At 34.2% G+C, this 27435-nt stretch overlaps 2 protein-coding genes and 3 pseudogenes across 2 annotated transcripts; 2 read left to right on the top strand and 3 right to left on the bottom strand.

Annotated features, from left to right (window-relative positions):
- Positions 1-1727: 1727 nt before the first annotated feature.
- LOC106332783 lies at positions 1728-2698 on the bottom strand (annotated as a pseudogene).
- A 25-nt stretch (positions 2699-2723) lies between these two features.
- LOC106330250 lies at positions 2724-7873 on the bottom strand (annotated as a pseudogene).
- A 3070-nt stretch (positions 7874-10943) lies between these two features.
- LOC106333299 lies at positions 10944-14894 on the bottom strand (annotated as a pseudogene).
- A 2051-nt stretch (positions 14895-16945) lies between these two features.
- On the top strand, positions 16946-17758 carry LOC106332528 (metallothionein-like protein type 3). The gene is made up of 3 exons (XM_013770994.1): positions 16946-17178; positions 17359-17406; positions 17487-17758. The coding sequence occupies exons 1-3, from the start codon at positions 17129-17131 to the stop codon at positions 17584-17586; spliced, it is 198 nt and encodes a 65-aa protein (XP_013626448.1). The 5' UTR covers positions 16946-17128; the 3' UTR covers positions 17587-17758.
- Positions 17759-24781: 7023 nt separating this feature from the next.
- On the top strand, positions 24782-27389 carry LOC106333500 (proton pump-interactor 2-like). The gene is made up of 8 exons (XM_013771938.1): positions 24782-24886; positions 25005-25373; positions 25461-25637; positions 25734-25880; positions 25962-26156; positions 26246-26344; positions 26422-26943; positions 27017-27389. Exons 2-8 carry the CDS (start codon positions 25035-25037, stop codon positions 27299-27301), a joined length of 1764 nt encoding a protein of 587 aa, XP_013627392.1. The 5' UTR covers positions 24782-24886; positions 25005-25034; the 3' UTR covers positions 27302-27389.
- The last annotated feature ends 46 nt before the right edge of the window (positions 27390-27435 follow it).

The raw sequence follows: 27435 nt of genomic DNA, 5'->3' as shown, positions 1-27435 counted from the left end.
GGAGACCCAGATGGCGGCTCAACAGGCGGGCTATGAGGCACAGAGGAGGTTGAACCAGCAAATGATGGAGATGATGCAGAGGATGTACCCGAACGAGGTGTTCTCGGACGTGCCAGACCCGTAGTTTTTTTTTTTTTCAAAAACCCGGAATGTTTTTTTATTTGTACAACTTTGAATATTAACTAATATGATTTTAATTTTAGTTTTAAGTTTATATTTTCGAATTTAAATTACAAAAATTTTATTTTTTTTAAAAAAATAATTTTTTTTAAAATTCCGAGGAAATAAACCCTCGGAATATACCGAGGGACATGTTCCTCAGAATATACCGAGGGACTCATTCCTCGGAATATACCGACCGAGGGACTCATCCCTCAGAATATACCGAGGGACATGTTCCTCGGAATTTTCCGAGGGTTCAAATTCCGAGGAAATGAACCTTCGGAATATATCGAGGGACATGTTCCTCGGAATATACCGAGGGACTCATTCCTCGGAATATACCGAGGGACTTGTTCCTCGAAATTTTCCGAGGGTTCATTTCCTCGGAAATTCCCGATGAAAATTCCGAGGAACATTTCGTCGGAACCTCCGAGGTAAATTCCGAGAAAGTTCTCCCTCGGTATATTCCGAGGAGCTTTCCGACGAACTGGTGGTCCTCGGAGTTTCCTCGGAAATTTGTTTCCTCGGAATTCCGTCGGAAAATTCCGAAGAATTTCCGAGGAAAAAAGAATTTCCGAAAAGTTATTTCCGAGGACTTGTTTCGTCGGTATGTCATCGGAATAACGTTATTCCGATGACATACCGACGATTTTTTCCCTCAGTATGTCGCTGTTTTCTTGTAGTGTATGGAGTAGTTAGTTTTCCTTATTAATTTGGTGGAAGTTGTTTAGATAACATAACCCCAAAAAAAGAGGAAAAACACCAGTAATATGTGTTCATAGCTCCAGTATGTAACAACAATTTAGCTTTCGTGGAGAATTACCCATAATAAGTATCTAAATATCAATATTTGAATACTACAAGATACATATGTTTAGCAATTAGCACTTTTGTCGATACTCTACTATAGTAAATAGTGATGCTAAACATAGACTATATACTATGTTAGGTAATTAGTGCCTTGGTATCTGACAGCAACTACCATTTGGTTCGGATATTTCAAATATATCAGTGAAAAAGATTGGGACAGTTGACATTAAAAGTTTCTGATATATAGCTGAATATTTAGTTAAGGCTTCATGTCCATATGTTCATTACTCATTGCTATTTTCTATAAGAGTTTGAGATCTAGCTGCTACATTTCAAATTACATTCTCCTACGATTTATACAGATACATTTTATGCGAGTTCACGACAAAACTCTTTTTGAATGACCTGTTTTAGTCTACTGATTAGATGTGGGTATCCCAATTGAAATTAATCATAAAACAACGCGTTTTCTCATTACTGTTTAATTAGTATATATCAAGGCACATAGTATACACTTAAAAAAAAAACTAAAATAGAAATGAAACACACATATAATATGGTCCATAGACGGATAGACCCGCGTGGCATTACTTCATGTCCTATGCAGTACACAGAATCAAAGAGTACGGAAGCCTACATACTCAAAGACATTTATGTATGTATAGGTTGTACGGTGAGTTAGAAGCTTAGGAAGAACAATAACATGTGGTTCCACATGGAGTTGTGCTTCTCACCCTCTCCATTTATGGCGTCGGTGAAGTTTTATATATATTTTATTTATCAAACAATACAAAGTGAACCCACGAAACATAACAATAATTACAACAGATAAACTATTGTTTTGTTACTCGACCAAGAACATTTCTATAGTTTTCTCCAATGCCTCTCTAGGGACAGCTCCTGTGATACTATCTTTCTTCTCACCGTCTTTGAATATGATCACGGTCGGAACGCTGCGTATCCCGTAACGGTTGGTTGTGTTTGGGCTTTCGTCAGTGTTGATTTTGTAATTTGAACTTGCCTGCGAAGTCCTTAGCCAGTTGGTCAACTATGGGGCGAATCATACGGCATGGTCCCACACCATGGTGCCCAAAACTCGACCAATACTGGGACATCTGATTCGAGAACCTGCGTTTGCCATTCTGAATCAGACCGGTTTGGTACTGCATCATCAAACAAACATGTTTAGTTAGATCTCTCAAAGTGAATGCTCATTATAGTCGCAGACTACTAAACTGGAAATCTAGTTTAACCTAACAGCTATAGATTCACCATAGATTATAGATAGAGTCAAGTGAACCATTCGTTTTCTTATTAGCCGAAATTTTAAAGAACTATATATATATTATATATAAACTGTAGCCCCCAAATTATTGATTTCCATTAATTAAGATTAACCTAAAAATATTTATGGCACCTTAAGTTTCTGATCAAACCATGCTAAAAAGAAGGTTGCAAGATAGATTGTATACCTTCGACAGCCGCGGCCGAAGTGGTGCCTTGATCTTCGCAAACGATTTCACCTCTGCACTCCGGAAACCTGACGTGAGAACCAACCGTAACCGCTGAAGTAGATGAGATTGAGGACGTGATCAGCAGAGAAAGCACGAGGATTTCGGTGATGCAATCATGCAAAGACGCCATTGAAGCAGACACGCAGTTTTAGTGGTAGAGAAATGTTTGTTTGGTTTTGGCTGTTTGATTTGAACGAGAAACTGAGAGCACACAAATGCGATGTTGATAATTATTCTTTATGATTTCGCCACATCATTCTTGGTCCTATAGCATAACGGCATCGTTTAGAAGAATTCTACTTGGTTAAACCGATTATGTTACAAAACCGATTCCGGTTATATAACAATTCCGGTTAAATAACAACACATTATTCGTTTTTCCCATGAGCTTATAAACTAGTTTCAATTCGTTTTTCCTCATGAGCTTTTAAACTCGTTTCTGTTTTCTACAATTAAAATTAGATACACAAGTATCAAATGTCAAAAGTGAATATTATGAAAACTTTGAGATGTGTCACAGCTTGGAATACAAAAGAAACCTTTAAAACAAAAAAACAAAAAAAATTAAGAAGAAAAGAGTAATTGTTAGTGACAAATTCTCAAAATCTTCCTATATATTAATTGAGAAGTCACTTAAGTGGATTTTGCTTATGTGTCACTCATAGGTGAAGTTATAATTAATTCTCTTAACTTGATTGATTGTTGATATTTGAATTTTTATTTATTTAATTAAATTTTTAGAAAGGAAATTGATCCTAGAATTACCTAATCTAATACATATTACCAAAAAACAATTGAACAATTAAACAAAATTATATGGTAAGTCATTTAAAATAATAATAATAAATTTAAAAGTTTATTATAATATAAGATTGAAAAATCAGAAGATTATATTCATACAAAACTAGAGTTAATATTCTATTACTATAATTATTATAGCTTTGATGATAATAAAATTATATGGTAAGTCGTTTAAGATAATATTAATCAATAAAAAAATTTATTATAATATAACTTAAAAAATGGAAACATTATATTAATATGAGGCTTGATTTAATACTATATTTATATAATTCATATAGCTTTGAATAATAAAATGGGCATGTTTTATTTTTTAATAGAAAAAAAGAAAGGAGATATAAATAAAAATGAGTGATGAATAATATTTTTTTATGATATTTTTGGTTATTTTATTCTTTTACGTATTTAATTTTTATTTGTTTGCAAAATACATGTGTTTTACATATTAGTATAACTGTGAATTAATTATTTTATGTGTGTTTAGAATATGAAGACGAATTGAATACAGATGATCAATATAAATTATAAGTTCTAAAATTGATAGGGTCAAAGATGAAAATATAACATAAATTAAATGTAAAAGAAAATTATTTACAAAATATTGATATGTATTTTTGCGGCATAATAAACTTTTAAATGTATGATAACAAAGTTCTAGAAAATTTATACAAATAAAAACATATTATTTTAATATTAATTATCAATTTCTAAAATAATGACATCATGTTATTTAAAAATTTAGATATTACTTTTTGATATATAATTAGTAAATCAGATTTAATTAAAACAGGTATGTATTAAAGTAATTTAAAGCTAAAAGGTTATTTTTAATAATTATGATTATTATTCAACATTGTCAAATTATAAAAATAATATATAATTTTTATATAATGTTTATATCTGCGAAATCGTGGGTTACCATCTAGTTAAATATTAAATAATAATTATCAACTGAAATCCTGAAATAGCTGTGTATTAGTCTTTAGCATAATTTTAAACTATATGGATATATTTCTATTTCAAATGGTTAAAAAAACCTAAATTCTACTATAAAAGAAAGAAAAATAGTTTTTAGATAGCAAACATTCTACACATAAAAAGAACAAGTTCACTTTAAGTTATTTTGATTTGGAATGTTTTTAGTCTAAATCTCGAACTTCAGAATGAGGATTGAAAGTCAAAATGGAACCTTATATTATATGGTTATAAAGTCAACTGTACTAATATAATAACAATAATAATCTAGCGCGCAGTATACCAGGTCGATGGTGTTTTATGGACGGATCTTGGAAAACAGAGGATAAATATTCAGGGAGGATGGTACAGTACCCTGGAAGGTTACGATGGACTAACGGGAGCAAAGAATACGAGAGCGAGTCAGTCGCCACTACACACAGAGATAGAGGCTCTCATATGGGCAATAGAATGCATGAGGAATCTTCGACATTCTTGTGTTACTTTTGCAACGGATTGTGCTCAATTGGTGAAGATGGTTTCGGAACCAGAAGAGTGTTCAGCCTTTGCAAGCTATTTGGAAGACATAAAGTTCTTGAAGAGAAGTTTCAACAGCTCAGAGATCATTCATATACCACGGACACAGAACTCAAAGGCGGATAGTCTAGCACGTAGTGCAAGGAAACAACCGTCGTTTGTCGTTCATATGGATGCAGAGTTACCAGGATGGTTCACAGAGTCTATATGAATCTGTTTTGTTGCTGACAAAAAAATAAAAATAAAAATAACAATAATAATAATAATATAATAAAGTCAACTGTACTAAGGCCATGAATATATATCGAATATCGCGGATACTTAAAGTGGTTTCTTCGGAAAATTAATGTGTGGGCCCCACTTAAATTTAAAAAACCAGTCCCAAAGTCACGAAATAAGGATCGATCTTGGAGGAGTTTTTGCACTGTTTGCAGGCCCCACCAACACGTAGCGGTCCGCGATTGGTTCAGTTTTTTTTTTAAACAAAAAAAAAATTAAGAACCGCGTAACCGGTTTTACCGTTAATCATGCTCTAATGAGAGTGACTTCTATTACCTCTCAATAAAAGTCTTATCATATATAAGAAACAAGAAGAAGATTCCATGCTAATAAGAAAGGTATCAACGAAATCTGTGTTCTAGTTCTTAAGAGGATAAAAAGAAGCAATAGAGCTCACTTTAAAGAAACTCTGCCTCTCTTTCGTCTGCTACTGCTGCTGCTCTCTGCAACCTTAGTCTCCGAGGGTTTGTCTTCTTCTCCCGGTTCGAGACCAAGGACGCCCAGAAGAATGAACTCCTTCAACAAAATCGTGTCCACAAAGGTAGCCACATCTGTCCTAAACTTCTCAGAACATTTCTCATTACTTTCTCCCCCCTCTTTAACCTTTCCCCTCACCAAAGATGCCACTGGAGCTCCGTCTCTATAAGCATCACACGCCTTCAACACATCATGAGCACAGCTGAAGAAATGCCCATACGAAAAGTCTTCAAAATACTGTGAAATTCAAAACCCACCACAAGAATTAGCCTCAATAATTTATTTTCTTGTGATACAAGAAACAGTGTAAATGGATGAGTTTTAGGGTTGTCTTTTGATACCTTGGGTGGTCTCCTCGTGTTGTAAACCATATCTTCAAAGAAAGTAAGAATATGCTTTCGCTGTAAGCTTTAGATCTGCTCTCCCCGGATGGAGAACCTGATGTCCTCGCTAAGCCAGGCTCGTTGAAGTAAGGCTTTTCATTCAGGATTAGGCCTTGGATTGAGACAAGAACCTGTAACATTGTAGATTTGTTGGGGAGCCACTTCTCCTTTGAGCTACCACTCCAAGTGCCGAGAAGACTCAGACACACTTTCCCACAACCGTAGAGATTTGGGTTGATTCCTAGCCCACCAGAGTGGTAATGAACAACCTTTATAAAGCCCAAAAAAAAAAGACTTTCAGGAGACCACAAAAACACACTTTTGAAACAGTTCAAAAAGACTTACCGGTGGTACAGAAGGGTATGTATCTGGAAAGAAGATATCGAAAAAGAAGAGACCATCATGGTAAGGAGTTCCATCTGCTCCAATAATCACAGCCCTCAAAAGATCCATCCTAGACTCATAAGCTCTCACAAATATCATCCCTGTTGCAACAAATAAAGATAAAGTAAGTAAGTTGCTAATATTAAGCTGTATATGTGATATTATTACACTAACCAGGCAAATCATTCTCTAGAATCCCTCACTCTTCTTGGATTCTTTTAGCCCATTCCTTTGTATGCTGAAAGTATGAAAAAAAAAACTTTCAGTTAAACAACATTCTCAAGACTAATGATTTAACTTATTGTTCATCTGGTTGCAACCTTTTTTGAAGCTGTTCCTTTGGAAGCATACTGATGGTCCACCAAATCTTCAACGATGTCAAATCTTTTGAAAAACACAAACTTGCCAAGATAATCGTCCATATTTCTCTTTACTCTGCAAGTAGTTGGAGCTGAAATAACCTCTTGCACTCCAGGCCGAGCATTATAAATACCTTTTTTCTTGTTTTGTGTGGGAAGCAATACACTAGATGATGAAGCTGGAGCTGGAACAGGAGGCTGAGGCTCAAGAAGATTCTGTGGCAAAGCGTAAGCAGAATTTGGTATGATTCCTTTAGAGTTATGTGGTAAAGCATTCCATGGTTTGTCTGAATGTTGAGAATGGATTCCACTTATTATTTTTGGTTTCTTGGAGCTGCTGCTGCTGCTGGTAGCTTCTGGTTTAATACCGTGTTCCTCACGTGAAGACTTGTTGCTTCCACACCAGCTGGAAGCTCCTTCTCCTTAGCATCAAAAAGGGCTTGATACTCGGAGACGTAATCATCAGCCTCCTGATCCTCTTCCATATCCATCTCATAGCCATATTGATCAGAATCGTCTTCGTAGATCAAAGAGTCTGGGTCTAGTAAACTATTTGATGATAGTGGAGAGGATCCAGGAGAAGACTCATTTTCCTAATGATGAAAAAGAACGTCGTTTTTAGCTGTGAAAGCAGTTATCACATTGATAAATAATATATAAAAATCAAAACACTTACCTCTTGCTCATCGTCAGAAAAGGATCCTAATTGTATAGCTTTCCCTTTGTTATTATTATCAACATTGTTGTTATCAAGAACATTACCGTTTTGCATTGCAACTGGAGTTGTGCCCTACAAGATAATGAACGATGATATCAGGGAAGATCTTGAGTAAGATAAACATAATATCCACAGTTGATTAGCAAAGACTATGAGAGTTTTGTTTAATTATTTAAGCAGTTGAATGTGTTCCAAGTAAAAGGAAAAACAAACTCATCAGTTTACAATGCACATCAAATAAGCAAACAGCATAAGTACTACTTAATAAACTGATTACTAAAACAGTCAGTTAGGGTTTTTAGTGATCACAATAAACACAGCCGAGAAACGAATACGATCCTTGAGGATGTGAATTAGGTAAATATTCAGTGAATTTTGGGATGCACAGTTAAAAAAATTTACCTGTCTAGTAAACCTAAGATAAACAGATGATTATTCAATATGATCATTAACCTTGTTTGGCGTTAGAGTTGTATAAACAATCTCAGGCTCCATTGAACGATTTCCACTAAACAGAGAATTGAATTTGCCAACAACTTATTAGAGGAGAAGAAGAAGAAGAAATCGACGGAAACATACTTCTCTCTTCTCCCCTATTTAATCATAATCCTAGCCTGTTCAATTTGGATTTCAGGTCAGGTTTGGATTCGGTTTTCTCCATTTTTTATTTATTTTTATTTATAAAATTGAACTACTACATTGAAACCATATCTAACATATACTACCAGTTTTTAATTTATTTGATTATATACCAAAAACCTTAATTATATTTGTCTTTTATAAAAAAAATTTAGTTTATATGATTAGAAATCAGATTTATTAAAACCGAAATATATATTCCTTTCTCTAAAACTTAAATATAATATTTTCTGTAAATAAACCATAATTTTTAATTTGACAAAAATGAGAAAAAATAAAACAACCTTTTTAACATAAAACAAAATAAAAAAATACAAAATCAATGTTTTAATTATGAATATCATATTAATTAAATAAAATATTTATATATTATTATATATTATAAAATTTACATATAAGTATACTAATATATTTTAATTATCCGGTTTCTTCGGTTTATTCGTTGGATCGGTTTATATACTAAATCATATTCAAAATTTTAAAATTGCATCCATTCAGTTTATTCGGTGTTACCAAATCCAAACCACTTTTTCTACTTGGTTCAGTTTGATTTTAATTGGTTAATTTTACCAGATTGAACACCCCTACATAATACTAATCCTAATTATAAGAAAGCAAAATCTAATTAGAAGTGTTTTAATTTAACGTGATTCTCTAAGATGATGGGGCCCAGTTTTGGCTGGGCGGTTCCGATCCAATTTTATTGCTGACATGGCTATATAAACGGTGATGATTATTGATGTGCTCATTCTTACAAAGCTATAAAAAGGCAAAGAAGAAACCGAGAAGAATATAACAATAATCTAGCAGCACAAGTAACTTCAACTGATGGGCAAATTGAGTATGAAACTCATAATGTAAGTTTAAGCTTTAGTTTCTTTTTCCGTTTGACATCTTGTGATTAGTTTTCTGTTTTGATGAGTTTTGTTTCGTTTTCATCTTGAAAGACTTAATCTACTTAGAACTGACGAGCATGTTTAAGGAGAGCACCTTAAGTTCTATTGAGGTTCACAAGAAGATAACAATAAAGGAGCAGTCGAAGAGTTGGATGATCTAGGTTTAGAAGAAAATTAAAATATTTGGTGTACAAGATCTGACCCAACATAAGACATGTTACAAATAATGATTAATTGATTTTTTTTGGTCCAAATGATTAATTGATTTGACATATGTTATGATCATGTTAATAACGGTAAAACATCAAAACTATATTATAAGATGCCAAATATACATCTTATAATGTTAATATGCCAAATATACATCATATAATGTTTTGATAATGCATATATGTACACATGTCTTATTTTCAAAACGTAAATTTTCTTAAATTTAAATTAGATACATAAGTATCAAATGTCAAAACTGAACATTATGAAAACTTTGAGATGTGTAGCAACTTGGAATACAGAAGAAACCTTTAAAAAAAAAAAAAAAAAACAAGATATGAAAACTGTAATTGTTAGTGACAATAATTATCAACCGAAAGCGTAACAATTAAATAATTGTCATCTTGCTTTTCATATGTTTTCTTTTTCTCTTACTCAAGCACAACCAAAAACAAGAAACTCTAACCGTAGAGTTAAGCAAAGAGTTTAAAGAAGTTGTATCAAATGCTATCGAAGCTGGAAAAAAAAGATAGATTTGCTTAGAAACTTGAAAGTTTTCTCGCTTCCATACTTACCATAGAAGCTTATGATATTTCTTATGAAGAATATGATGCAAAAAAGGTCAAAAGGGTCTTGATGATGATATTCTACAGTGGATTAAAAAAAATCAAATTGCTGCAACCAAAGCATGCCAACAAAGTTCTCATCAGTCGCTGCCTCAAACTATGTAAGTAAATAGACTCCTATTTTACAAAAAAAACTCAAAATATAAACGCTAAATCAAACTCTATATGCAGCTAGAAGTGCCACATCACATGCTAACCTTAGGAACCAATTTGTAAAATCAACTTGGTTTCCTGCCAAGTAAGTGACTCTTGGGTTTTCAAGAAATTTATTTGATAAACTTTCCAACACCAAAAAGTTGGATCAAACTTGCAAAAAGAAGCATGAAGAATGTAAAAAACATATTTTCTTTGTCATTTCAATACTCATACTCTTAAAAGTCATATTTTAACCTTTTTAAGGTGTATATTAATTCCTAACATGCTAACATCTTGTGATCACTTGGAGCCATGGACACCCAAGGAAAATTACCACATCATCGGTCAATACGTGGTTGGTGAAAGGCTTGTGCAGAATACCAGAAGCAAGGATCAAGGAAAGTCTAATTTCTCAAGAATTTCTACACCAGCAACTACTTTTGAACTTGTTGATGTTTGTTTCCTTTTCGAGTTTCACATAAGTCTTTCCAGTATTGTATTTCATGACTTGAAGAAGTCTTCTTCCTGAAAATAATTAGACTTTTTTCATTTGTATGAGTTTGGTCAATCTGTGACAGTGTTTGTTGTGCAGATATTGCTATGATTTCAAGATACATAATCTGCTCTTTTCAACTCTCAGTATAAATTGAATTGGTATGTTTGATTTATGATCATTAAACAATCCAAAGTTCTTGAAAGTATCCCATCTTCTGTCATGTTACTATGACCTTTACACTGATGATCTTTTCACTCTCAATATTCGAAGACTATAAACATTCACTCTCCAGCAACTGCACAACCTGATTGGCTAAAGATTACAACACACACTACAATCTAAGTCTTTGGGGGATCTCTCAGAAAACCATTTTCAAGATCTGCCGTCTTCTTTCCTAAAATATTGTTTCTGGTAAAAATCAGAAAAGACATTGCTTTGTCATCTTTTGGATGTAGTATCCCTACCAATAAAAGTCATGTTATGCATAAGAAAGAGTGTTAAAAAAAAAAGATGTTATATATAAGAAAGAAAAAAAGAAAAAAAGAATCCATGCTAATAAAAAAGGTATGAATCAAGTACTATGTTCTGGTTCTTAAGAAGAATAAAAGAAGCAATGGAGCTCAATATGAAGAAACTCCGCCTCTCTTTGGTCTTTTACTTCTGCTGCTCTCTGCAACCTTAGTCTCTGAGGGTTTGTCTTCTTCTTCCGGTTCGAGACCAAGGACGCCTAGAAGAATGAACTCCTTCAACAAAATTGTGTCCACAAAGGTAGCCACATCTGTCCTAAACTTCTCAGAACATCTCTCATTACTCTCTTCCCCCTCTTTAACCTTAATTCCCCCTCACCAAAGATGCCACTGGAGCTCCGTTTCTATAAGCATTACACGCCTTCAACACATCGTGAGCACAGCTGAAGAAATGCCCATACGAGAAGTCTTCAAAATACTGTGAAATTCAAAACCCACCACAAGAATCAGCCTCAAGTCTTGTGACACAAGAAACAGTGTAAATGGATGAGTTTTAGGTTTTTATTTTGTTACCTTGGGTGGTCTCCTCATGTTGTAAACCATAGTCTTTAAAGAAAGTAAGAAAGTGTTTTCGCTGTAAGCTTTAGATAGGCTCTCCCCGGATGGAGAACCCGCCATTCTCTCGTGGCCAGGTTCGTTGAAGTAAGGTTTTTGGTTCAAGATTAGGCCTTGGATAGAGACAAGAACCTGTAACATTGTAGATTTGGTGGGGATCCACATCTGACTCGCGGCACCACTCCAAGTGCCGAGAAGACTCAGACACACTTTCCCACTGTTGTAGAGATTTGGGTTGATTCTTAGCCCACCAGAGTGGTAATGAACAACCTTTACAAAACCAAAAAGAAAAGGAACTTCACAATGAGACAACAAAAAACACACTTTTGAGACAGTCCAAAAGACTTACCGGTGGTACAGAAGGGTATGTATCTGGAAAGAAGATATCGAAAAAGAAGAGACCGTCATGGTAAGGAGTTCCATCAGCTCCAATAATCACAGCCCTCAAAAGATCCATCCTAGACTCATAAGCTCTGACAAATATCATCTCTGTTGCAACAAACAAAGAGAATGTAAGTAAGTAAGTTGCTAATATATTAAGCGGTGTATGTAATATTAATTACACTAACCTGGCAAATCATTCTCAAGAGTCCTCCACTCTTCTTGGATTCTTTTAGCCCATTCCTTTGAATGCTGAAAGTATGAACAAAGAATCTATCATTTAAACAAACATTCACAAGAATAATGGTTTAACTTATTGTTCATCTGGTTGCAACCTTCTTTGAAGATGTTCCTCTGGAAGCATACTGGTGGTCTACCAAATCTTCAACGATGTCAAATCTTTTGAAAAACACAAACTTGCCAAGATAATCGTCCATATTTCTCTTCACTCTGCAAGTATTTGAATCTGAAATAACCTCTTGCACGCCAGGCCGAGCATTATAAATACCTTTTGGCTTGTTTTGTGTGGGAAGCAATACAGTAGAAGAAGCTGGAGCCGGAACAGCTGGAGCTGGAACTGGAGCGTGAGGGTCAAGATATATCTGTGGCAAAGCGTAAGCAGAGTTCGGTATGACTCCTTTAGAGTTGTGTGGTAATTTTTTTGGTTTCTTGGCGCTGCCGGTAGCTTCTGGTTTAATACCGTGTTCTTCACGTGAAGACTTGTTGCTTCCACTTGATTTAGAATTTGGCAGCCAATCCATTGTTACCTCCACACCAGCTGGGAGCTCCTTTTCCTTAGCATCAAAAAGGGCTTGATACTTGGAGACGTACTCATCAGCCTCTTCCTCCTCTTCCTCCTCCAACTCCATCTCATAGCCATATTGATCAGAATCGTCTTCGTAGATCAAAGCGTCTGGGTCTAGTAAACTGTCTGATTGTGGAGAGGATCCAGGATCAGACTCATCGTTGTGAGTTGTGTCATAACCCTCACTAGCAGATTCCTAATGATAACAAATAATGTCATTTTTAGCTGGGAAAGGAGTTATCACGCTAATGAATAACATGGATAAAATCAAAACACTTACCTCTAATTGATGATCATCTTCAGAAAGGGATCCCAATTGTATAGCTTTCCCTTTGTTCTTATTATCAACATTATTGTTATCAAGAACACCACCGTTTTGCATTGCACCTGGAGTTGTGCCCTACAAGATAATATCCAATTGATTAGCAAAGCCTTAGAGAGTTTTGTTCAATTATTTAAGCAGCTGAATGTGGTCCAAGTATAAGTAAAAAAAAAAAAAACTCATCAGCTTGCAATGCACATCAATAAACAAACAACAATTAAGTACAACTTAATGTAAACTGAACACTAGAATAGTCAGTTAGAGTTTTTAGTGATCACAATCTACCGTCTAGTATGACCATATAAAAATCTTTTTCTCCCTGACACGGTTATCGAAGACCTAACGTTCTATCATCTTCCGACGCCGGTGGAGCATATGCTCGCCGGCGTCGCCTCCTGTCTCCTTTCCCTTTGTTCTTCTCATTTCCTCTCTTTCTTTTTGCTTCCCACTTTGTTTTCTCGCACAATTGTTTCTCTTCTTTTTGTGTTTACTCTGGTTTTAGAGCGCCAGTCAGATCTACATGTGTTTCTACGTCTGAAGCGGACTGGTCGCTGCTATCTCTCTTTTCCGGCCTTGAGGTGGTCGTCTGCCATGGAGGCTCGTGCCTCTTCAGTATGTCGGCTTTATACCACCGGATCTGATATTTTCTCGGGAAACTCCCGAAGATCTTCCACCATATCTACCACCCATTGTCGCTGTTCCTATGCAGTAGCAGCTCTCGAATCAGACTCCTCTGTTACGATTTCTCTGACCCATATACCAGTGATAAGAAGATTCATACAAGGCTGGGACAGTCATCTTCTGGAATCGAGCGCTTCAGTTTTACGGATCTCCTCAGACTTGTCTCAGAGCTGCTCCACCGTCTCCCTCCATGTTCTTCCCGGCGACGGCTTATTCCCAGACAACTCCATGGTAACCCTAATGGGCCTAGTGGGCTTCACTTACTATTATCTTTGTGTTATGGGCTTTTGCATTGAAATTTTCTTAGTGGGCCTTGGCTTATTATTTGATTCGCTCTATGATCGGGAATCATTAGCTTGCGTTTGGTGTTCTGGTTCTTCCTTCGGTAAAAAGAATATTGTTCCTTCATTGACCTCCTTTTGGGAGAGCCAAATTTTACTTTCCTCCCTTCGGGAGAGATCACTACTACCATCATCTCTTTTGGAAGAGATCTTCACGCCTCCACTTTCCCTCTATATGAGAGGTGAACCGTTTCCGGTGTCCAAACCGGTACTACTCTCCTCCTTTATGGAGCGAGTCTTGAAAAGCTCATTGGCTTTAGCCTTGCGAGCGTTTATTGACCATTCAATGGTTTTGGGTTTAAAGAAAGTTGATTCCAAATCTGCTATCCTCCAAATCTCAATATATCGAAGTCTCGAGGACTGGATTTCTTTAGTTGAAGATGTGGTGGCTGCTTGTGTTTTGTCTACAGCTTCAGACAGTGGTTCTAGATCTCTGAACATGTTCTCAGATGCTTGTGGCCTTGCCTCCCTATTCACCTCACAGGAATTGGTATACTGCTGTGTATTTCCTCTGATCCTATCCAGATGTATTCTCTTCTATGTTGTAGCATCAATGTGGTTGTCTCTTAGTTTTTATGATGTCCGTTTCTGGAACAATATATCCTTTATGGAGTGTAACCACCTTTAAATTTAATGAAATTGTTGTGCACAAAAAAAAAAAAAGTTTTTAGTGATCACAATAAAAACAGCTGAGAAACGATCCTTCATGATGTGAATTAGGTAAAGCAGTGAATTTTGGGATGCACAGTTAAACAGATTTACGGTCTAGTAAACTTAAGATTGATAGATGCAAATTCAATATGATCATTAACCTTGTTTGGCGTTAGAGTTGTATAAACGATCTCAGGCTTCATTGAACGATCTCCACTAAGAATTGATTTTGCCACCAACTTAGAGAAGAAGAAAAGAAGACATCGACAGGAACGCTTCTCTCTTCTAGCCCTATTTAATCATAATCTTAATCCTAATCCTAATTAATTTTTTTTTAAAAAGGAAAACTAATTTTTTTTTTCGATAATGTTTTCATTGATAACGACGCCCAATGGGCTCTTACAAGAAGATCAACCCAAATTCGCGTTACAACCTCGAAATATAATTTAAAGCCCAAATAAACGGTTTGTACCTTTGTGGTACTACGATCAAGGCTATGAATTTTATAGCCGTAGGATGCAAGATAAAAAAAAGTATTGGCTAAATCCAACGGATGAGAACTCTTCTATTTAACACAATCATAGCAAATCAAGGATGACTGCCTACCATCCTGACCCTGGAACATTGCATGCATGCCAATACACCCAAGATGATAAATCGTTTCACACTCCGTACACGACACACCTTTCTCAAAAATCTTTTCATGACAAGGAAACTGATATTTCTTCGGGAGCCTAACTTGGACCAACCAATGCTTACGTACCTCTCGAGCAACGTTCTCTCCAGGTTCCAACGACTTTTGGCCCCAACATCCCAAGAAAAAGCTTACCTTTGATGGCGCAAGTGACGTGGATGACAAAAGGTGGTTCCAATGGCACGGATGTCTTGATGATTTCCCCAGCTCTACACATATACTGTGTGTCACAAATGGGCATTTCTTGATCTTGCATTCCCAGCTCTTATTTCCTTTTTACATATATGACAATGTACTCTGTAAATAAGCTGATCAGTGGTGATCTCTCTCATCACATGATTATGTGCCTTATCATTAATCTCCAAAAGGTCAGGTTAAACTCATGAGAGCATGTTGAGTAATGTCAATTTGTAATCAAACCAAATCAGAAGAAGAAGAAAGGTAACTAGTGTGGTTTAGAGAAGCTGTCAAGTGTCTGAAATAGTATTGTAGTGGTGTGTAAGAAAGAAGTTAAGTAAGAAATAGAGTTATGGGTTAGTGGGAGTTGGTATGGAATTGTTAGCCATAGAATGGCATAGCTCTTGATATAAGATATGTAAAACAAAAACTTTATGCAATGGATCAAGAAGAATATGTTTCAGATATGCTCTAAAAAAACACTTCAAATCGTGAGTTATGACTGAAATCATAATAGTTGGTGGTGATTTCTGATATATCATCTTTGATGGTGATGAGTTTGAAGGATGATATTTCAAAATGCATCAACATCAAAGGCCATATATCAGAAATAGTTATTGTTCGTATATTGGAAAATCGTCACATATGAAAAATATTTCGAAAACTTTCACTTGCATATGTTAAATTTAGGGATTTTTTTATGTTTTGATTTTTTTTTTCAAATTATTTTTAATTTATTAACTTTTAGTTTTTAAAAATTATTTTTAATTTCTTTTAATTTAATAATAAATTTATATTTTATTCATTTATATTTTATTTTAATTTCTTAATAAATTTGAAATTTTATTCATTTATTTAGATTTTTTAATTTTTTGAGTTTTTATTTATTTTTTGCATTTATTTCTGATTTTTTAAATTAATTTTGATTTTTTATTATTTTAATTGTTTTTTATTTATTAATTAAAAAAACTGATACATGTGGAAGCACCGTAGTCTAATGGTTAAGGTGTAAAGGCTTTTACACCCAGGTCTGGGGTTCGAATCCCAGACTATGCAATTTATTGCAGAATACATGAAACCCATCTTCAACATGGTGCAAGTAAATTCAGTCAGACGTGGATCTTCATAAGACGTAGTATTGTCGGTTGTCATATCGTCTATGTAATCTTTCTCATAATTGTAATGCCATAATAAATCAGCTTTAAAAAAAACTGACACATCATATCTATTGAAAAACAAGTTAGTTTCAAGGTTTAATGTGTTAGTATAATTGGTTTGATGGTTTGAAGCGTGAATTTTTGAGAACTAAGATTTAAAGTGGTACTTTTTTACACTTTTATGGTTTAAAATGCGATTTTACCAAAAAAGAAATGGAGGAATAATGGAATATATATATAGTGGGAAAAGAGTGAAATGGACACGAGAGGTTGGCAAAGAAAGGCTTCCCTTCTCCGTAACCCAAAAATATTCGGTTGTCACATAAACTTGCAGAAATTCTCCACTCTCTATCCATCTATAAATTACATAACAATTGAAGTATACAAAGCAGAACAAGCAACTCAAAATACACACAAGAACTCAAACAACTTCAGTTAAGGGAGAAAAAAACAAATCATGTCGGACAAGTGCGGAAGCTGCGACTGTGCTGACAAGACCCAGTGCGTGTAAGTATCCTCTCTTTCTGTTTAACCACTCTGCAAAAAAAACAAAAACTTTCAATATTTGTTGATGAATCTGAACGTCTTCTTATGCCCAAGAGACTAAAACCTGTGTGTTCTTCTGTTTTCTTATACTATGATCTAGAGATTGTGATTGACCTATGCTTTCTCTTTATATAACTGCAGGAAGAAGGGAACCAGCTACATCTTGGACATCATCGAGACTCAGGAGAGGTAATTATAGATGATGGTTATACGCTTATGGACTTATGGTGATGGTTATGTTGATGATGATTTTGATTTTCTTTTTGCAGCTACAAGGAAGCCATGTTCATGGACGTTGGTGCAGAAGAGAACGGGTGCCAATGCAAGTGTGGATCTACCTGCAGTTGCGTCAACTGCACTTGCTGTTAACTCATTAAAAAGCTCCTAAAATACAAGCCATTTCTCGTTTTACTCCTTTTAATCAAAATGTAATATGAATAAAAAGTTGACGTGAGCTCATGTCTCTCTTGTATGGTGTGTGATGTAGTCGGTTTATGGCCCCTTATCCTCTAATAAATCATACTCCATCCGTTTCAAAATAGTACATGTTTTAAAGTTTTCACTTTTTTTAATAGAACATATCAAAACTTACTTAAAAATGCATAGTTTTTTGTAATTTTATATTTCATACTCCTTTTTAAACTAATAAGACTTAAAAAATGCAATTAATGTTTTTGAACTTCACAATTTCTCATTATAAGTTGACAAAAATTACATTAGAAATATAAAATATGTATCTTTTTGAAACAAATTTTTTCTATAGAAAATACATCTTTTTGAAACGGAATGAGTATTATGTGTATATTAGTTTTCCTTGTCTTGCCTTCATGCCCAAGAATCTTTCAATTTAAGCTTTGTTGACTTGATTATTATTTCATTACTGACTAATTAATAATCCCCCTAATAGAGCTGCTCTTGACCTTATTCTTAACCATTGTATTCAACGAAAATGTTCAATGTATGTATTTATTGAAGAACCCTTTGACTCTGAAAGAAAGAAACACATGAACGTTTTGGTTCGGTTTATTGAACAAAAACCAAGAAATACCAAACTGAACACAATTATTTGGTTAACACAAGAAATACTAATATCATATGCCTATACATTTTGGTTCTCTTCTCAAAGTTGCAAGTGCTCAAGACATTAGTGGTAACCATGTGGGACTCAACATCAACTCCATGACTTCGACTGTCGTACTGTCGCTGCGAACGCTGGCTACTGGGTTCAGAAAAGAGTCGGGAGAACGAAGGTTTGGTCTTTTAGAGATGTGGATCTGAGCAGTGGAGAGAGGTTCACGGCTTGGGTTGAGTTTAGAAACAGAGACAATAGTGTTAGGGTTACGCTCGCGCCTGAGAACATGAAGAAACCTAAGAGACCTTTGTTCCAAGGTCCGAGAGAGCTTAACGATGTTCTTCTTCAGAACAGTTACGTTGGTTATGCTGGTACGGGACGTGGCGTTGAGCGTCACGACATTTGGAGCTGGTCCTTTGAAAACGCGGCCATGGAGAACTAAACCGGTTTGGTGTTTGTTCGGTTTGGATAAGTATCGGTTGGTTTGTTTATGCTAATTGGAGTGAATAATTAAGGTTTCCAACTTATAAATAAATAAAAAGCTATTTTTGTGGCTTTATCACATCTCCAATCCTACTCCATTTTCGACACCAAACTCAATTTTAGAGTAAAATCTTTTTCAACCCCACTTTATATTTAACTCCAAAATGAAGTAATAGTAATCTTACTCATTACTCTATTTTAGAATTGAACTTTTTCTATTTATGAAATGGTCCTTTTAATCTTTAATGTTTTTATTTCATACTTAAAATAATATAATAACATGAAAAATATAATACTCCGCAAAAGATTATTAAATAGTTTACATTAAATATGCATAAACTCATAAAATTCAAAACTAAGAATAAATAATATAAAATAAATATAATATAATATAATATAATATAATATAATATAAGTAATTTAATAATTTGGTAAATTGTTTTCGAAACTACCAAAATCGGTGAAGTATTATTCAAATGGAATAGATGAGTTTTTTAATTTTGTGGGTCAAAATTTTGATTGATAACATTTGTACTTGTTGAACTTGATATATGCACAAACAATGGGATCCAATACATAATTCAAATTACAAAACAAAACTTAGTTTTTTCTTTATGTTCTTTTAATGCATATAAATATTTTTGAATTAGAAAATTGCATCTGATAAAAACTGCACAAATTGAATTTGGAAGATAATCTCTAGTTGTATTTTTAATGATAAATATTTAATTTAAATGAAATATATTATTATGGAAATTTTGTAAACATAAAATAGTTGGATTAATTGTTAAATTTTTATAAGTTGAAGGTACTACTAACAGTTATTAACTAAATAAAAAAGTATTTTTTGGAGTAAAAAATGAAGTAAAACTCAATTTCATTTTGGAGTAATACATCGGAGATGATGATATGACTGTGTATTTGTGATTTAATGTTCCTTGTATTATGAAATTGACAATGAAATACACTTTCTTTCCGATTATTACTGAAAGAATAGGCTTCTACTCAGTCAAAACATGTCTAGTAGTCTTTCTAACGAACATTAAAACACTACTGGTTTTGGTATGCGATAAGGCAAGCAACTATGATATTGACCAACTTAAATTTTTTAATGGGAATGGATTTTTTAGGAAAACGTTATGGGTAAATAATCGAATCACGTCAGTGCAGTAAGTCAGAACGTTAGAACGATCGTATTTATGTCAATTTATGGTCAATTACATGCTTTGTCAGCATTTAATTTTATGATCTATACGTTATTAACTTAATTAAAATATTTATTGAATAAAATAAATATTGATTGTGACTGGAATGATTTTTAGTTGTAGAATGTAAATTGTGAATTTATCTATTGTAGATTTACTGTAACTTTGTAATTCATTATTCTTTTGTCCTAGAAATCAATATCTCTACAGTCATATTTTAATTGATATCTACAGTCATATTTTAATTTTCTAAACATTTTTTACCATATATTTTTTTAAAAACTTTATTAGTTAACATTTATAGCTTTATACTAAAATCGTGAGAGCAATACTTCAGTATTAAACTTGTTGATTTCAAATAGTTGAGGATTTAAATGTTCATTTTCTCATAGAAGATTTTGGCTAAAAAGAGTTTTTATTTACTAGCCAAGATAAAACAATGGAGTTGATTGTATCTATTACATATGAATTCATAAAAAAAAGTCAACAGTTAACTTATATAGTAATAAGAGTTGACTTTGACCATCATAAATTAACCATTATGGTAAGAATTATAATTTTTCATGTTAATAAACATTAAGAACTATATTTTCTGTTCAAGTAAATATTATTATATAATATATTAACTAGTAAAAATTATTATTTTGAGTCTTGAGAAAGATGAATTATATAAATTAATGGGAAAAGCTTACATAAGATCTTTAGTAAGACTAGGGTCTTTCCCGGGCTACGCCCGGGTTTCTTCTTATAATTTATAATTAATTTTAACTTGTATTTTTTTGTGTAAACATATATATTATATCTACTAAAAATATAATATACACACATTATTTTTTTTTATCCAACGAATTTCGAAATGAATAACTCATGGGTTAATTGGTAATGAAGGTAGATATGTTTTGGACAGCTATTTTCTTTCTAAAGCCTTTTTTTAAATCAACTTTTCTATAGAGTTTATTTCGTGATTTGGAAATAAATTTATAGCAAAACAACTAAAACCAAAGAAAAAAAATCCAAGGTCTATTTTCTAAAGTAAGAAAAAACTAAAACTACAGAATAGCAATCAATCCCTCACTCTTTGTTGTTTATTTATTATTAAAACTAATTGAAAATGATGAGTAGCCAATATTCTTAAATTTTAGCTAAAATGTATTGTTTCATATAAAACAATTGTTAAATCCACAATTGATTTAAAACTTTGTTATATCTTTAGAATTATTGATTTTACTTTTTCAATTTCTACGCTCTCTACAAAGAAAATACAAACTGACATATATATAAACGGGTTTTTACGTTGTTTATTTCAAATGATAAATAATTCTGTCTGTATGATTAATTTACGGCTATACAATTTTGATTTGATACACTAACCAAAATTCTTTAATTAAGGAGATTAAAAAAGATTTTTTTTACCTGAAGGCTAAGAATAGTTTTCCGATCAAATTTCAACGGAATTAAGAGAAATAAAATTGTTTTGCATGATTTCTTATTAAAATAGATGATTTAAATTGGTTATTTTTAACAAAACGAAACTATTTTATGATAAAGAATAAATTGAATAAAAATATCAAATGACAAAATGCTATGAAAATAAAACATAAACCAAAATAACCCAAAGAATTTTTTTTTTTTTCAGAACGCTGAAAACGTAACTACCGCTGATTCATCCCATTCCTTTCTTCCAATCTAAATCTCAGAAACCAATTAAGTAAACGATAGACAACAATGTTGTCTGAGGAAAACCAAAAGCAAACAAAAAAAAGAAGAAGAAAGTAAACAAAATACCTTTGATTCAGATCTGAGCTCGATAATCCCTCTAGAAAATGCATTGCAAATTTCCGGAACCACATTACCAAAGAACACACGTAGTGAGAGGCGCTTTCTCTTCTGAATTCTTGTAAGCCATTGATTGCTTGTAAAGGTCTGTTTTCGCACATCAAAACAATGAAAGAATATCTGAATATATTAAATTTCCTCACATCAAATGTGAGGTTCCAAAATAATTTGGCGGAAGATATAAGAGTCAGCATATCAGCAACTTTGAAACCGGCTGCCAAGGCACGTGCAAATAACATTCTTTGTTCTTTCTGCAACACTGTCTTTCTTGTCTCCATCACTTTCATGTCTTGAATTCTGAAAAACGTTTCCATATTACCAATCAGTTACTTAAATACTCACTTTCTTAAGCAAATAGAAAAGAAATATCTTTCATGCGAAGGGGTAACATCGTAGAGGACAATAGCCTGCTATCTGATCCACATTCTCAAATATTGGTTAAACTGTAAGTCTGTAAGATCAAAGGGCCAAGAGGCAAACAACATCTTAATGACTGGCATATAGGAAATGTCGGCATCATTAAAACATACCTTCTGTACTCTTTGATCCTTTTGTCGTTGATCATCATCCGCCGACTGATACAATCCAACGTTAAAACTGTCAACTCACCGAAAAAATTGTATATAAAAATAAAAGCCTACTTACAACACTTATTGCCACTTCACAGTTGTTTTGGATACCAAATTCTTCCTTGATCTGCATTATCTCAGTTTTCATAGTGTAAACACGTGCTAGGACATCCAAGTTCCTCACTAATAGAACAAACCTAGCTATAACAAAGAAGAAAAGGAGTCTTGATTTCAATCCACATGTCGTTTAAATATACTGAATATGTATTAAGCCATTCAACAATTAGTTTAATTAACCAAGATGCACTGTCACATTCCTCGGGCAAGAGAATAATTGAGTTGCCACCTTATTTAAATTGATCGTGTGATGTCTACATCGAGTGAGCAAGGAAAGGATCCAGAAACCCTGAAGCTATTTTCTCAATTTTTCTATTAGGTGTTACCAACAGATCACACCTGATTCATTTCGAGATAAAAATTAAGACTTTACCGTTTCTAACACAAAGCTTAACTAAACATTATGGATCAATCACCATTCAAATGGATTTTGATCTTATCAAAGAGCCCTAAAATGCAATCTCTAGACTTTCACATGACAATAAAATTTACGGTTTCGAACACAAAGGTTAGCATCTTATGGTCTTAACTAAACATTTTAGATCAATTAAAGAATAAAGAGAAAGGTTATGTTCCCCGGCTCGGACAGAAGTTTCATCGCAAATCTTGAAACTTATCAGATTACAGATAGAAAGAAAAACATACGTGATTTGAGCCGCCAGCGAGTAAAAAAACAACAGCATTAAGGTGGATGTTCGACATCAGAGAGTGTTTTTGACCAAATTGGATTGAAGCCTTGAGATAAATGATTGAAGAACTAAACGAAGGTTATGGTAACCCAATAAGCAAGCCCTTTCGCCGTGTTTCTAGCCTCACAGAAGTAGATTAAACGGGGTCTCACCTCTGATTCCAGTAAGCAGGGAGAGACGTCGCAAAAAACAATTGAGCCACTGGAGACTTCTCGTTGATTCAACCGATTTCATCGCCATTCCTGATAGTGGTGCTATTGTTCGGAGGATGAGTTTACATAAGGTGACAAACAAAAGGATTTGGAACTATTGATCTTCCTATTAAAGAAGTAAAGAAACAATTTTAATGAGAAAGAGTGATTGGAAGCCGACTTTACTCTAGAGAAACGAAGAGGTTGAAGAAACGGATGGATTGCTCCGAAGAAGATGTAGTGGAGTCCGTCAGCCTAATTAATTGGGCCAAGGACTGTGAAAAACATGGGCCGAATACAATATATAAGAATTCATGGCGGGTGGTATTTTTAGTGGACTAAAATGAAATGTGATATGGCACATTGGTGCTCTGTGATTGGATGATTATTTTGAGGACGTGGACACTCTCTAAATACTTCATATTCTTCTTTTAGTATAGTGTTAGATACAAAGAATATGGTGATGTTGATTTTACAAGACAGCTCATAATAATGTAAAATATTGTCAAGCGTAGATTTTTTAAGATGATATATTCTCATAAGATAGATAAAATTATCTATTATAAAATCGTCTATGTAATATTATTTATATTTTATAATAACATATTTAACCAACGTTTATAAAAGTAAGATGATAATAATGATAATAATAAAACTCTTTTTTGGCAAAATCTTTTATATATTACGTATGAATTCATAAAATAGGAATATAATATTATTAATTAGTTAGTCAACCCATAAACGTCAATTAGTCAACACATAAACGCAGTAATCAACTTATATAGTAATAAGAGTTGACTTTTGACCAAAACAAAAAAAGTAATAAGGGTTGACTTTGACTTCCCAAACTAACCATTATGGACAGATGTTTTTTTTTCTTGTCACTAAACATTTTAAGAACCTGCACTTTCCTGGTCAAAAATATATATTCTATAATTCATAATGATGATGATAATTACTGTTTTATTGTCTGTAATTAAAAGAGAAAAAAACCTTTTTCAAATTTGGTTAGTTAAATTACAAGAAAATATTTATCTCCTAAAAGAGAGTGGCTAAATCTACATTTCCTTGAAATGATTTTTATAGAGAATCTTTTTATAAAGTATTGAAGACAGAAGATTTTATTAAATAGAAACCTGTCTGAGCCGATCTCTCGTCTTCTCTCTCTCCATTGATAGAAAAGAAAAGAAAAAGTCTCTTTCTCTCAGTAGATCTTGGACAGAAGCGCACGACATACACCAGGGAGAAGCTTACAACTGTTGAGAACCCATATCTTCCAAATATCTTGCTGTACAAGTTATCTATATTTGCAAGATGTCAAGGAATGATGTGGAGTACAGTTAATAAGAACGAGTCGTAACGGCGGAGTAGGAACGATTTAGGTTACTATTCTTAGATAATCCAGGATCCGAGATCCGTTATCCGATTAGATTTTCATTTTTTTTCTCTTCAGACAAAACCCTAAAATACTCTGAAGAAACTGTCTGAAACTCATTTGATTTCTAAGGTAAATTCCGACACCTTTCTTCTTGTCAAACACTGTCTTAAATATTTCTCCTCGATTCTGTCGTTTTCTTCTTCAGATTTTTGTCTCGATCTCAGTTTCATTGTCACGGTTCTTACAGTGATCCTCCTCTGTACAAGAACCAAACAAAATGAGCGCGCAGATTGTACTGTGTGATGGCTTTGAGGTGGTTTCTCCGCCGGAGATGAACGACCTAATCCTCTTCGGAAGCGACCAATCTAGTGGCTCAAACTGCGGCGAATCAACGGTCACCACCGAAGAAGACGGCACTGTTTTCTCCGGAGATAGCTCACCGGGAGGCGCAGCTGAAGATGAATGGCCTGAAGCTAAGCCTTTCTCCTTCTACTTCGTTAAGAGACCAGCTTATGATGATCCCCAGATCAAAGCCAAGATCAATGAAGCTGATTCACAGATCTATCACTGTAATAAACTCCGGATTGATATCTCAAAAGCTCAGAAATCCGAAAGGGTAAGCCTCCCTTTTGGTTCTTTCTTTGATGCCCTAACCATGTTGCTTGATGTTTACGTTACCAGATTTTTCTTTTATTTTTGCTAGGCTGAGATTTCGTCTCTGTATGCTCAAATGGAGAGTTTGGGTCCAAAATCAGAAGGATATAAAATGGTTTTCGAAGAGATGAAGAAGGAGTTTGATACTCTACATGAAGCTCTACGGAATCAACGGTGCTCTAGCAGTAGCCAGCTTAGCTTTTCAAAGGAGGAACTCAATCATCTTGTAACTCAAACACTCTCTTTAAACCATTCCTTTGTGTAGCAATAAAATGGTTTTAGTTTTGCTGATTGTAGACATGGTTCATGTTCGTGGATGCAGATCTACATAGCACATTACGTTATTGAACATGGAAACATTGGTTTGGAGGAAGAACATTGGGTGCTTAAAGAAACCGAGAAGCCTAGTGAGATAGTATTAAGTGAGGATTCTCTTGTAGAGAAAGAAGCTTTCATACAACGTCTCAAGGTAAGCTCTCTAACGATCTAAGGAGTTTTACAAAACATTGTTGAATCTAATAATGTGAGGGTTTGTTTTTGGTCCCATCAGTTAATGGCTGTGGAAATGAACGAAGTGAAGAAAGAGCTTGAAGCCATTACATGGAACATTAACTTCTTGAGTGACAAACTAAGACAGATTCAGAACAAGATCATGATGTTGGACGTAGAAATGGCACACATACTTGAGCTAAGAGACAGATCATATGAAAGGATTAAGATGTTGAGGATACAACGAGACAAAGGGGTAAAGATTCTTTTGTCTCTCTCTGTTAGTTTTGCTTAATAGATGATGATCTCAAAGATGTAACTAACATCGAGTTATCTCTTTGTTAGAATGCTGCGTGTTTCCAGAGCCTTGCTGTTATGAGGAAAGCTAAAGAACTAGCTGCCTCTGGAAATGTTAGAGATCTTGAAGTGCTCTCTAGCTCCGAGGTTTGTTTATTTCATCTAAGATCTTGAAGTGAATAAGACTCAAGCAACTTGTTCTTGATTCTGTATTTTTTAAACAGGTTGATAGATTCATGACTAGTTGGAACAATGACAAGGCTTATAGAGATGATTACGTAAAAAGAATCTCACCATCACTCTACGAAAGACAGCTGAGCTTAGATGGTCGGATTAGAGATCAAGAAGGTGAAGCTCCGGTTGTTCAAGAAAAGCAAGCTCTAGGGAAGAATAGAGAGGAAGGTATGGTGGTAATGCACAAGAGGAACAGAGAAGAGTCCAGCTCCAACTCGTCTCAAGATGAAAATGTAGTCACCACTAAACAAAAGAAAGAAGTGAGGAAGACGGTGATAGACTTCAACAGGTCAAGTGATGAGGAGAGTGTAGTTATAGATTTGGAGTTCCCGGTGTATGAGAATCCGAAAAAAGAAGCAAAAGAGGTTGATGAAGAGACTTTGAAGGAGAGGAAACGAGAAGAGCAGATAGAGAAAGCTAGGTTAGCTATGGAAAGGAAGAAGAAGCTACAAGAGAAAGCTGCTGCCAAAGCTGCTTTAAGAGTTCAAAAGGAAGCTGAAAAGAAACTCAAGGCAAATTATATTATTATTGTCATCAAGTCTTCCTATTCATCATTATGTTTCTTAACTCTTTCTTTTTTTTCAGGAGTGTGAGAAGAAAGCTAAGAAGAAAGCTGCAGCAAACTCTTCTTTTGAAGTAGACCAATCACAAGAAGTAACCAATGAGCTGGAGAAGGTCAAGACTTCAGCAGTTCATAGGTCGTTGTTTCGAAAGCAGAAAAGTTTCAGGTACAAACACCGTGGGAGAGGAACAGAAGCTCTCCCTAAAGCCATCCTAAACCGTAGAAGGGCACATCAATACTGGGTTTGGGGAGTTTCATCTGCTGCACTTGCTCTCGCTCTCTCCGTTGGCGTTTTACTTTTAAGGTGAATTGAAGGAAGGAAAGACACACTAAAAGGGCATTCACTTTATCTGGTTGGAGAGGAGGAGCTGCTTCATAGACTTTCAAAGTTATCTTATAGTGTCATAACCCTTAGATGTTAGTTTGATATGTTTCTTTTAAT

Source organism: Brassica oleracea, chromosome C3 (assembly GCF_000695525.1).
Source record: "Brassica oleracea var. oleracea cultivar TO1000 chromosome C3, BOL, whole genome shotgun sequence".
NCBI classification, from domain to species: Eukaryota; Viridiplantae; Streptophyta; class Magnoliopsida; order Brassicales; family Brassicaceae; genus Brassica; species Brassica oleracea.
The sequence above is the reverse complement of the archived record's forward strand: the minus strand, read 5'-3'. Positions and strand labels throughout refer to the sequence as shown.

Coding starts and splice junctions, on each gene's coding strand:
- LOC106333500 (XM_013771938.1), top strand. CDS start 25,035: ATGAGCGCGCAGATTGTACTGTGTGATGGCTTTGAGGTGGTTTCTCCG. Junction 25,374..25,460: donor AAGCTCAGAAATCCGAAAGG/GTAAGCCTCCCT, acceptor TATTTTTGCTAG/GCTGAGATTTCGTCTCTGTA. Junction 26,944..27,016: donor AAGCTGAAAAGAAACTCAAG/GCAAATTATATT, acceptor CTTTTTTTTCAG/GAGTGTGAGAAGAAAGCTAA.
- LOC106332528 (XM_013770994.1), top strand. CDS start 17,129: ATGTCGGACAAGTGCGGAAGCTGCGACTGTGCTGACAAGACCCAGTGC. Junction 17,179..17,358: donor GCTGACAAGACCCAGTGCGT/GTAAGTATCCTC, acceptor ATATAACTGCAG/GAAGAAGGGAACCAGCTACA. Junction 17,407..17,486: donor ATCATCGAGACTCAGGAGAG/GTAATTATAGAT, acceptor TTCTTTTTGCAG/CTACAAGGAAGCCATGTTCA.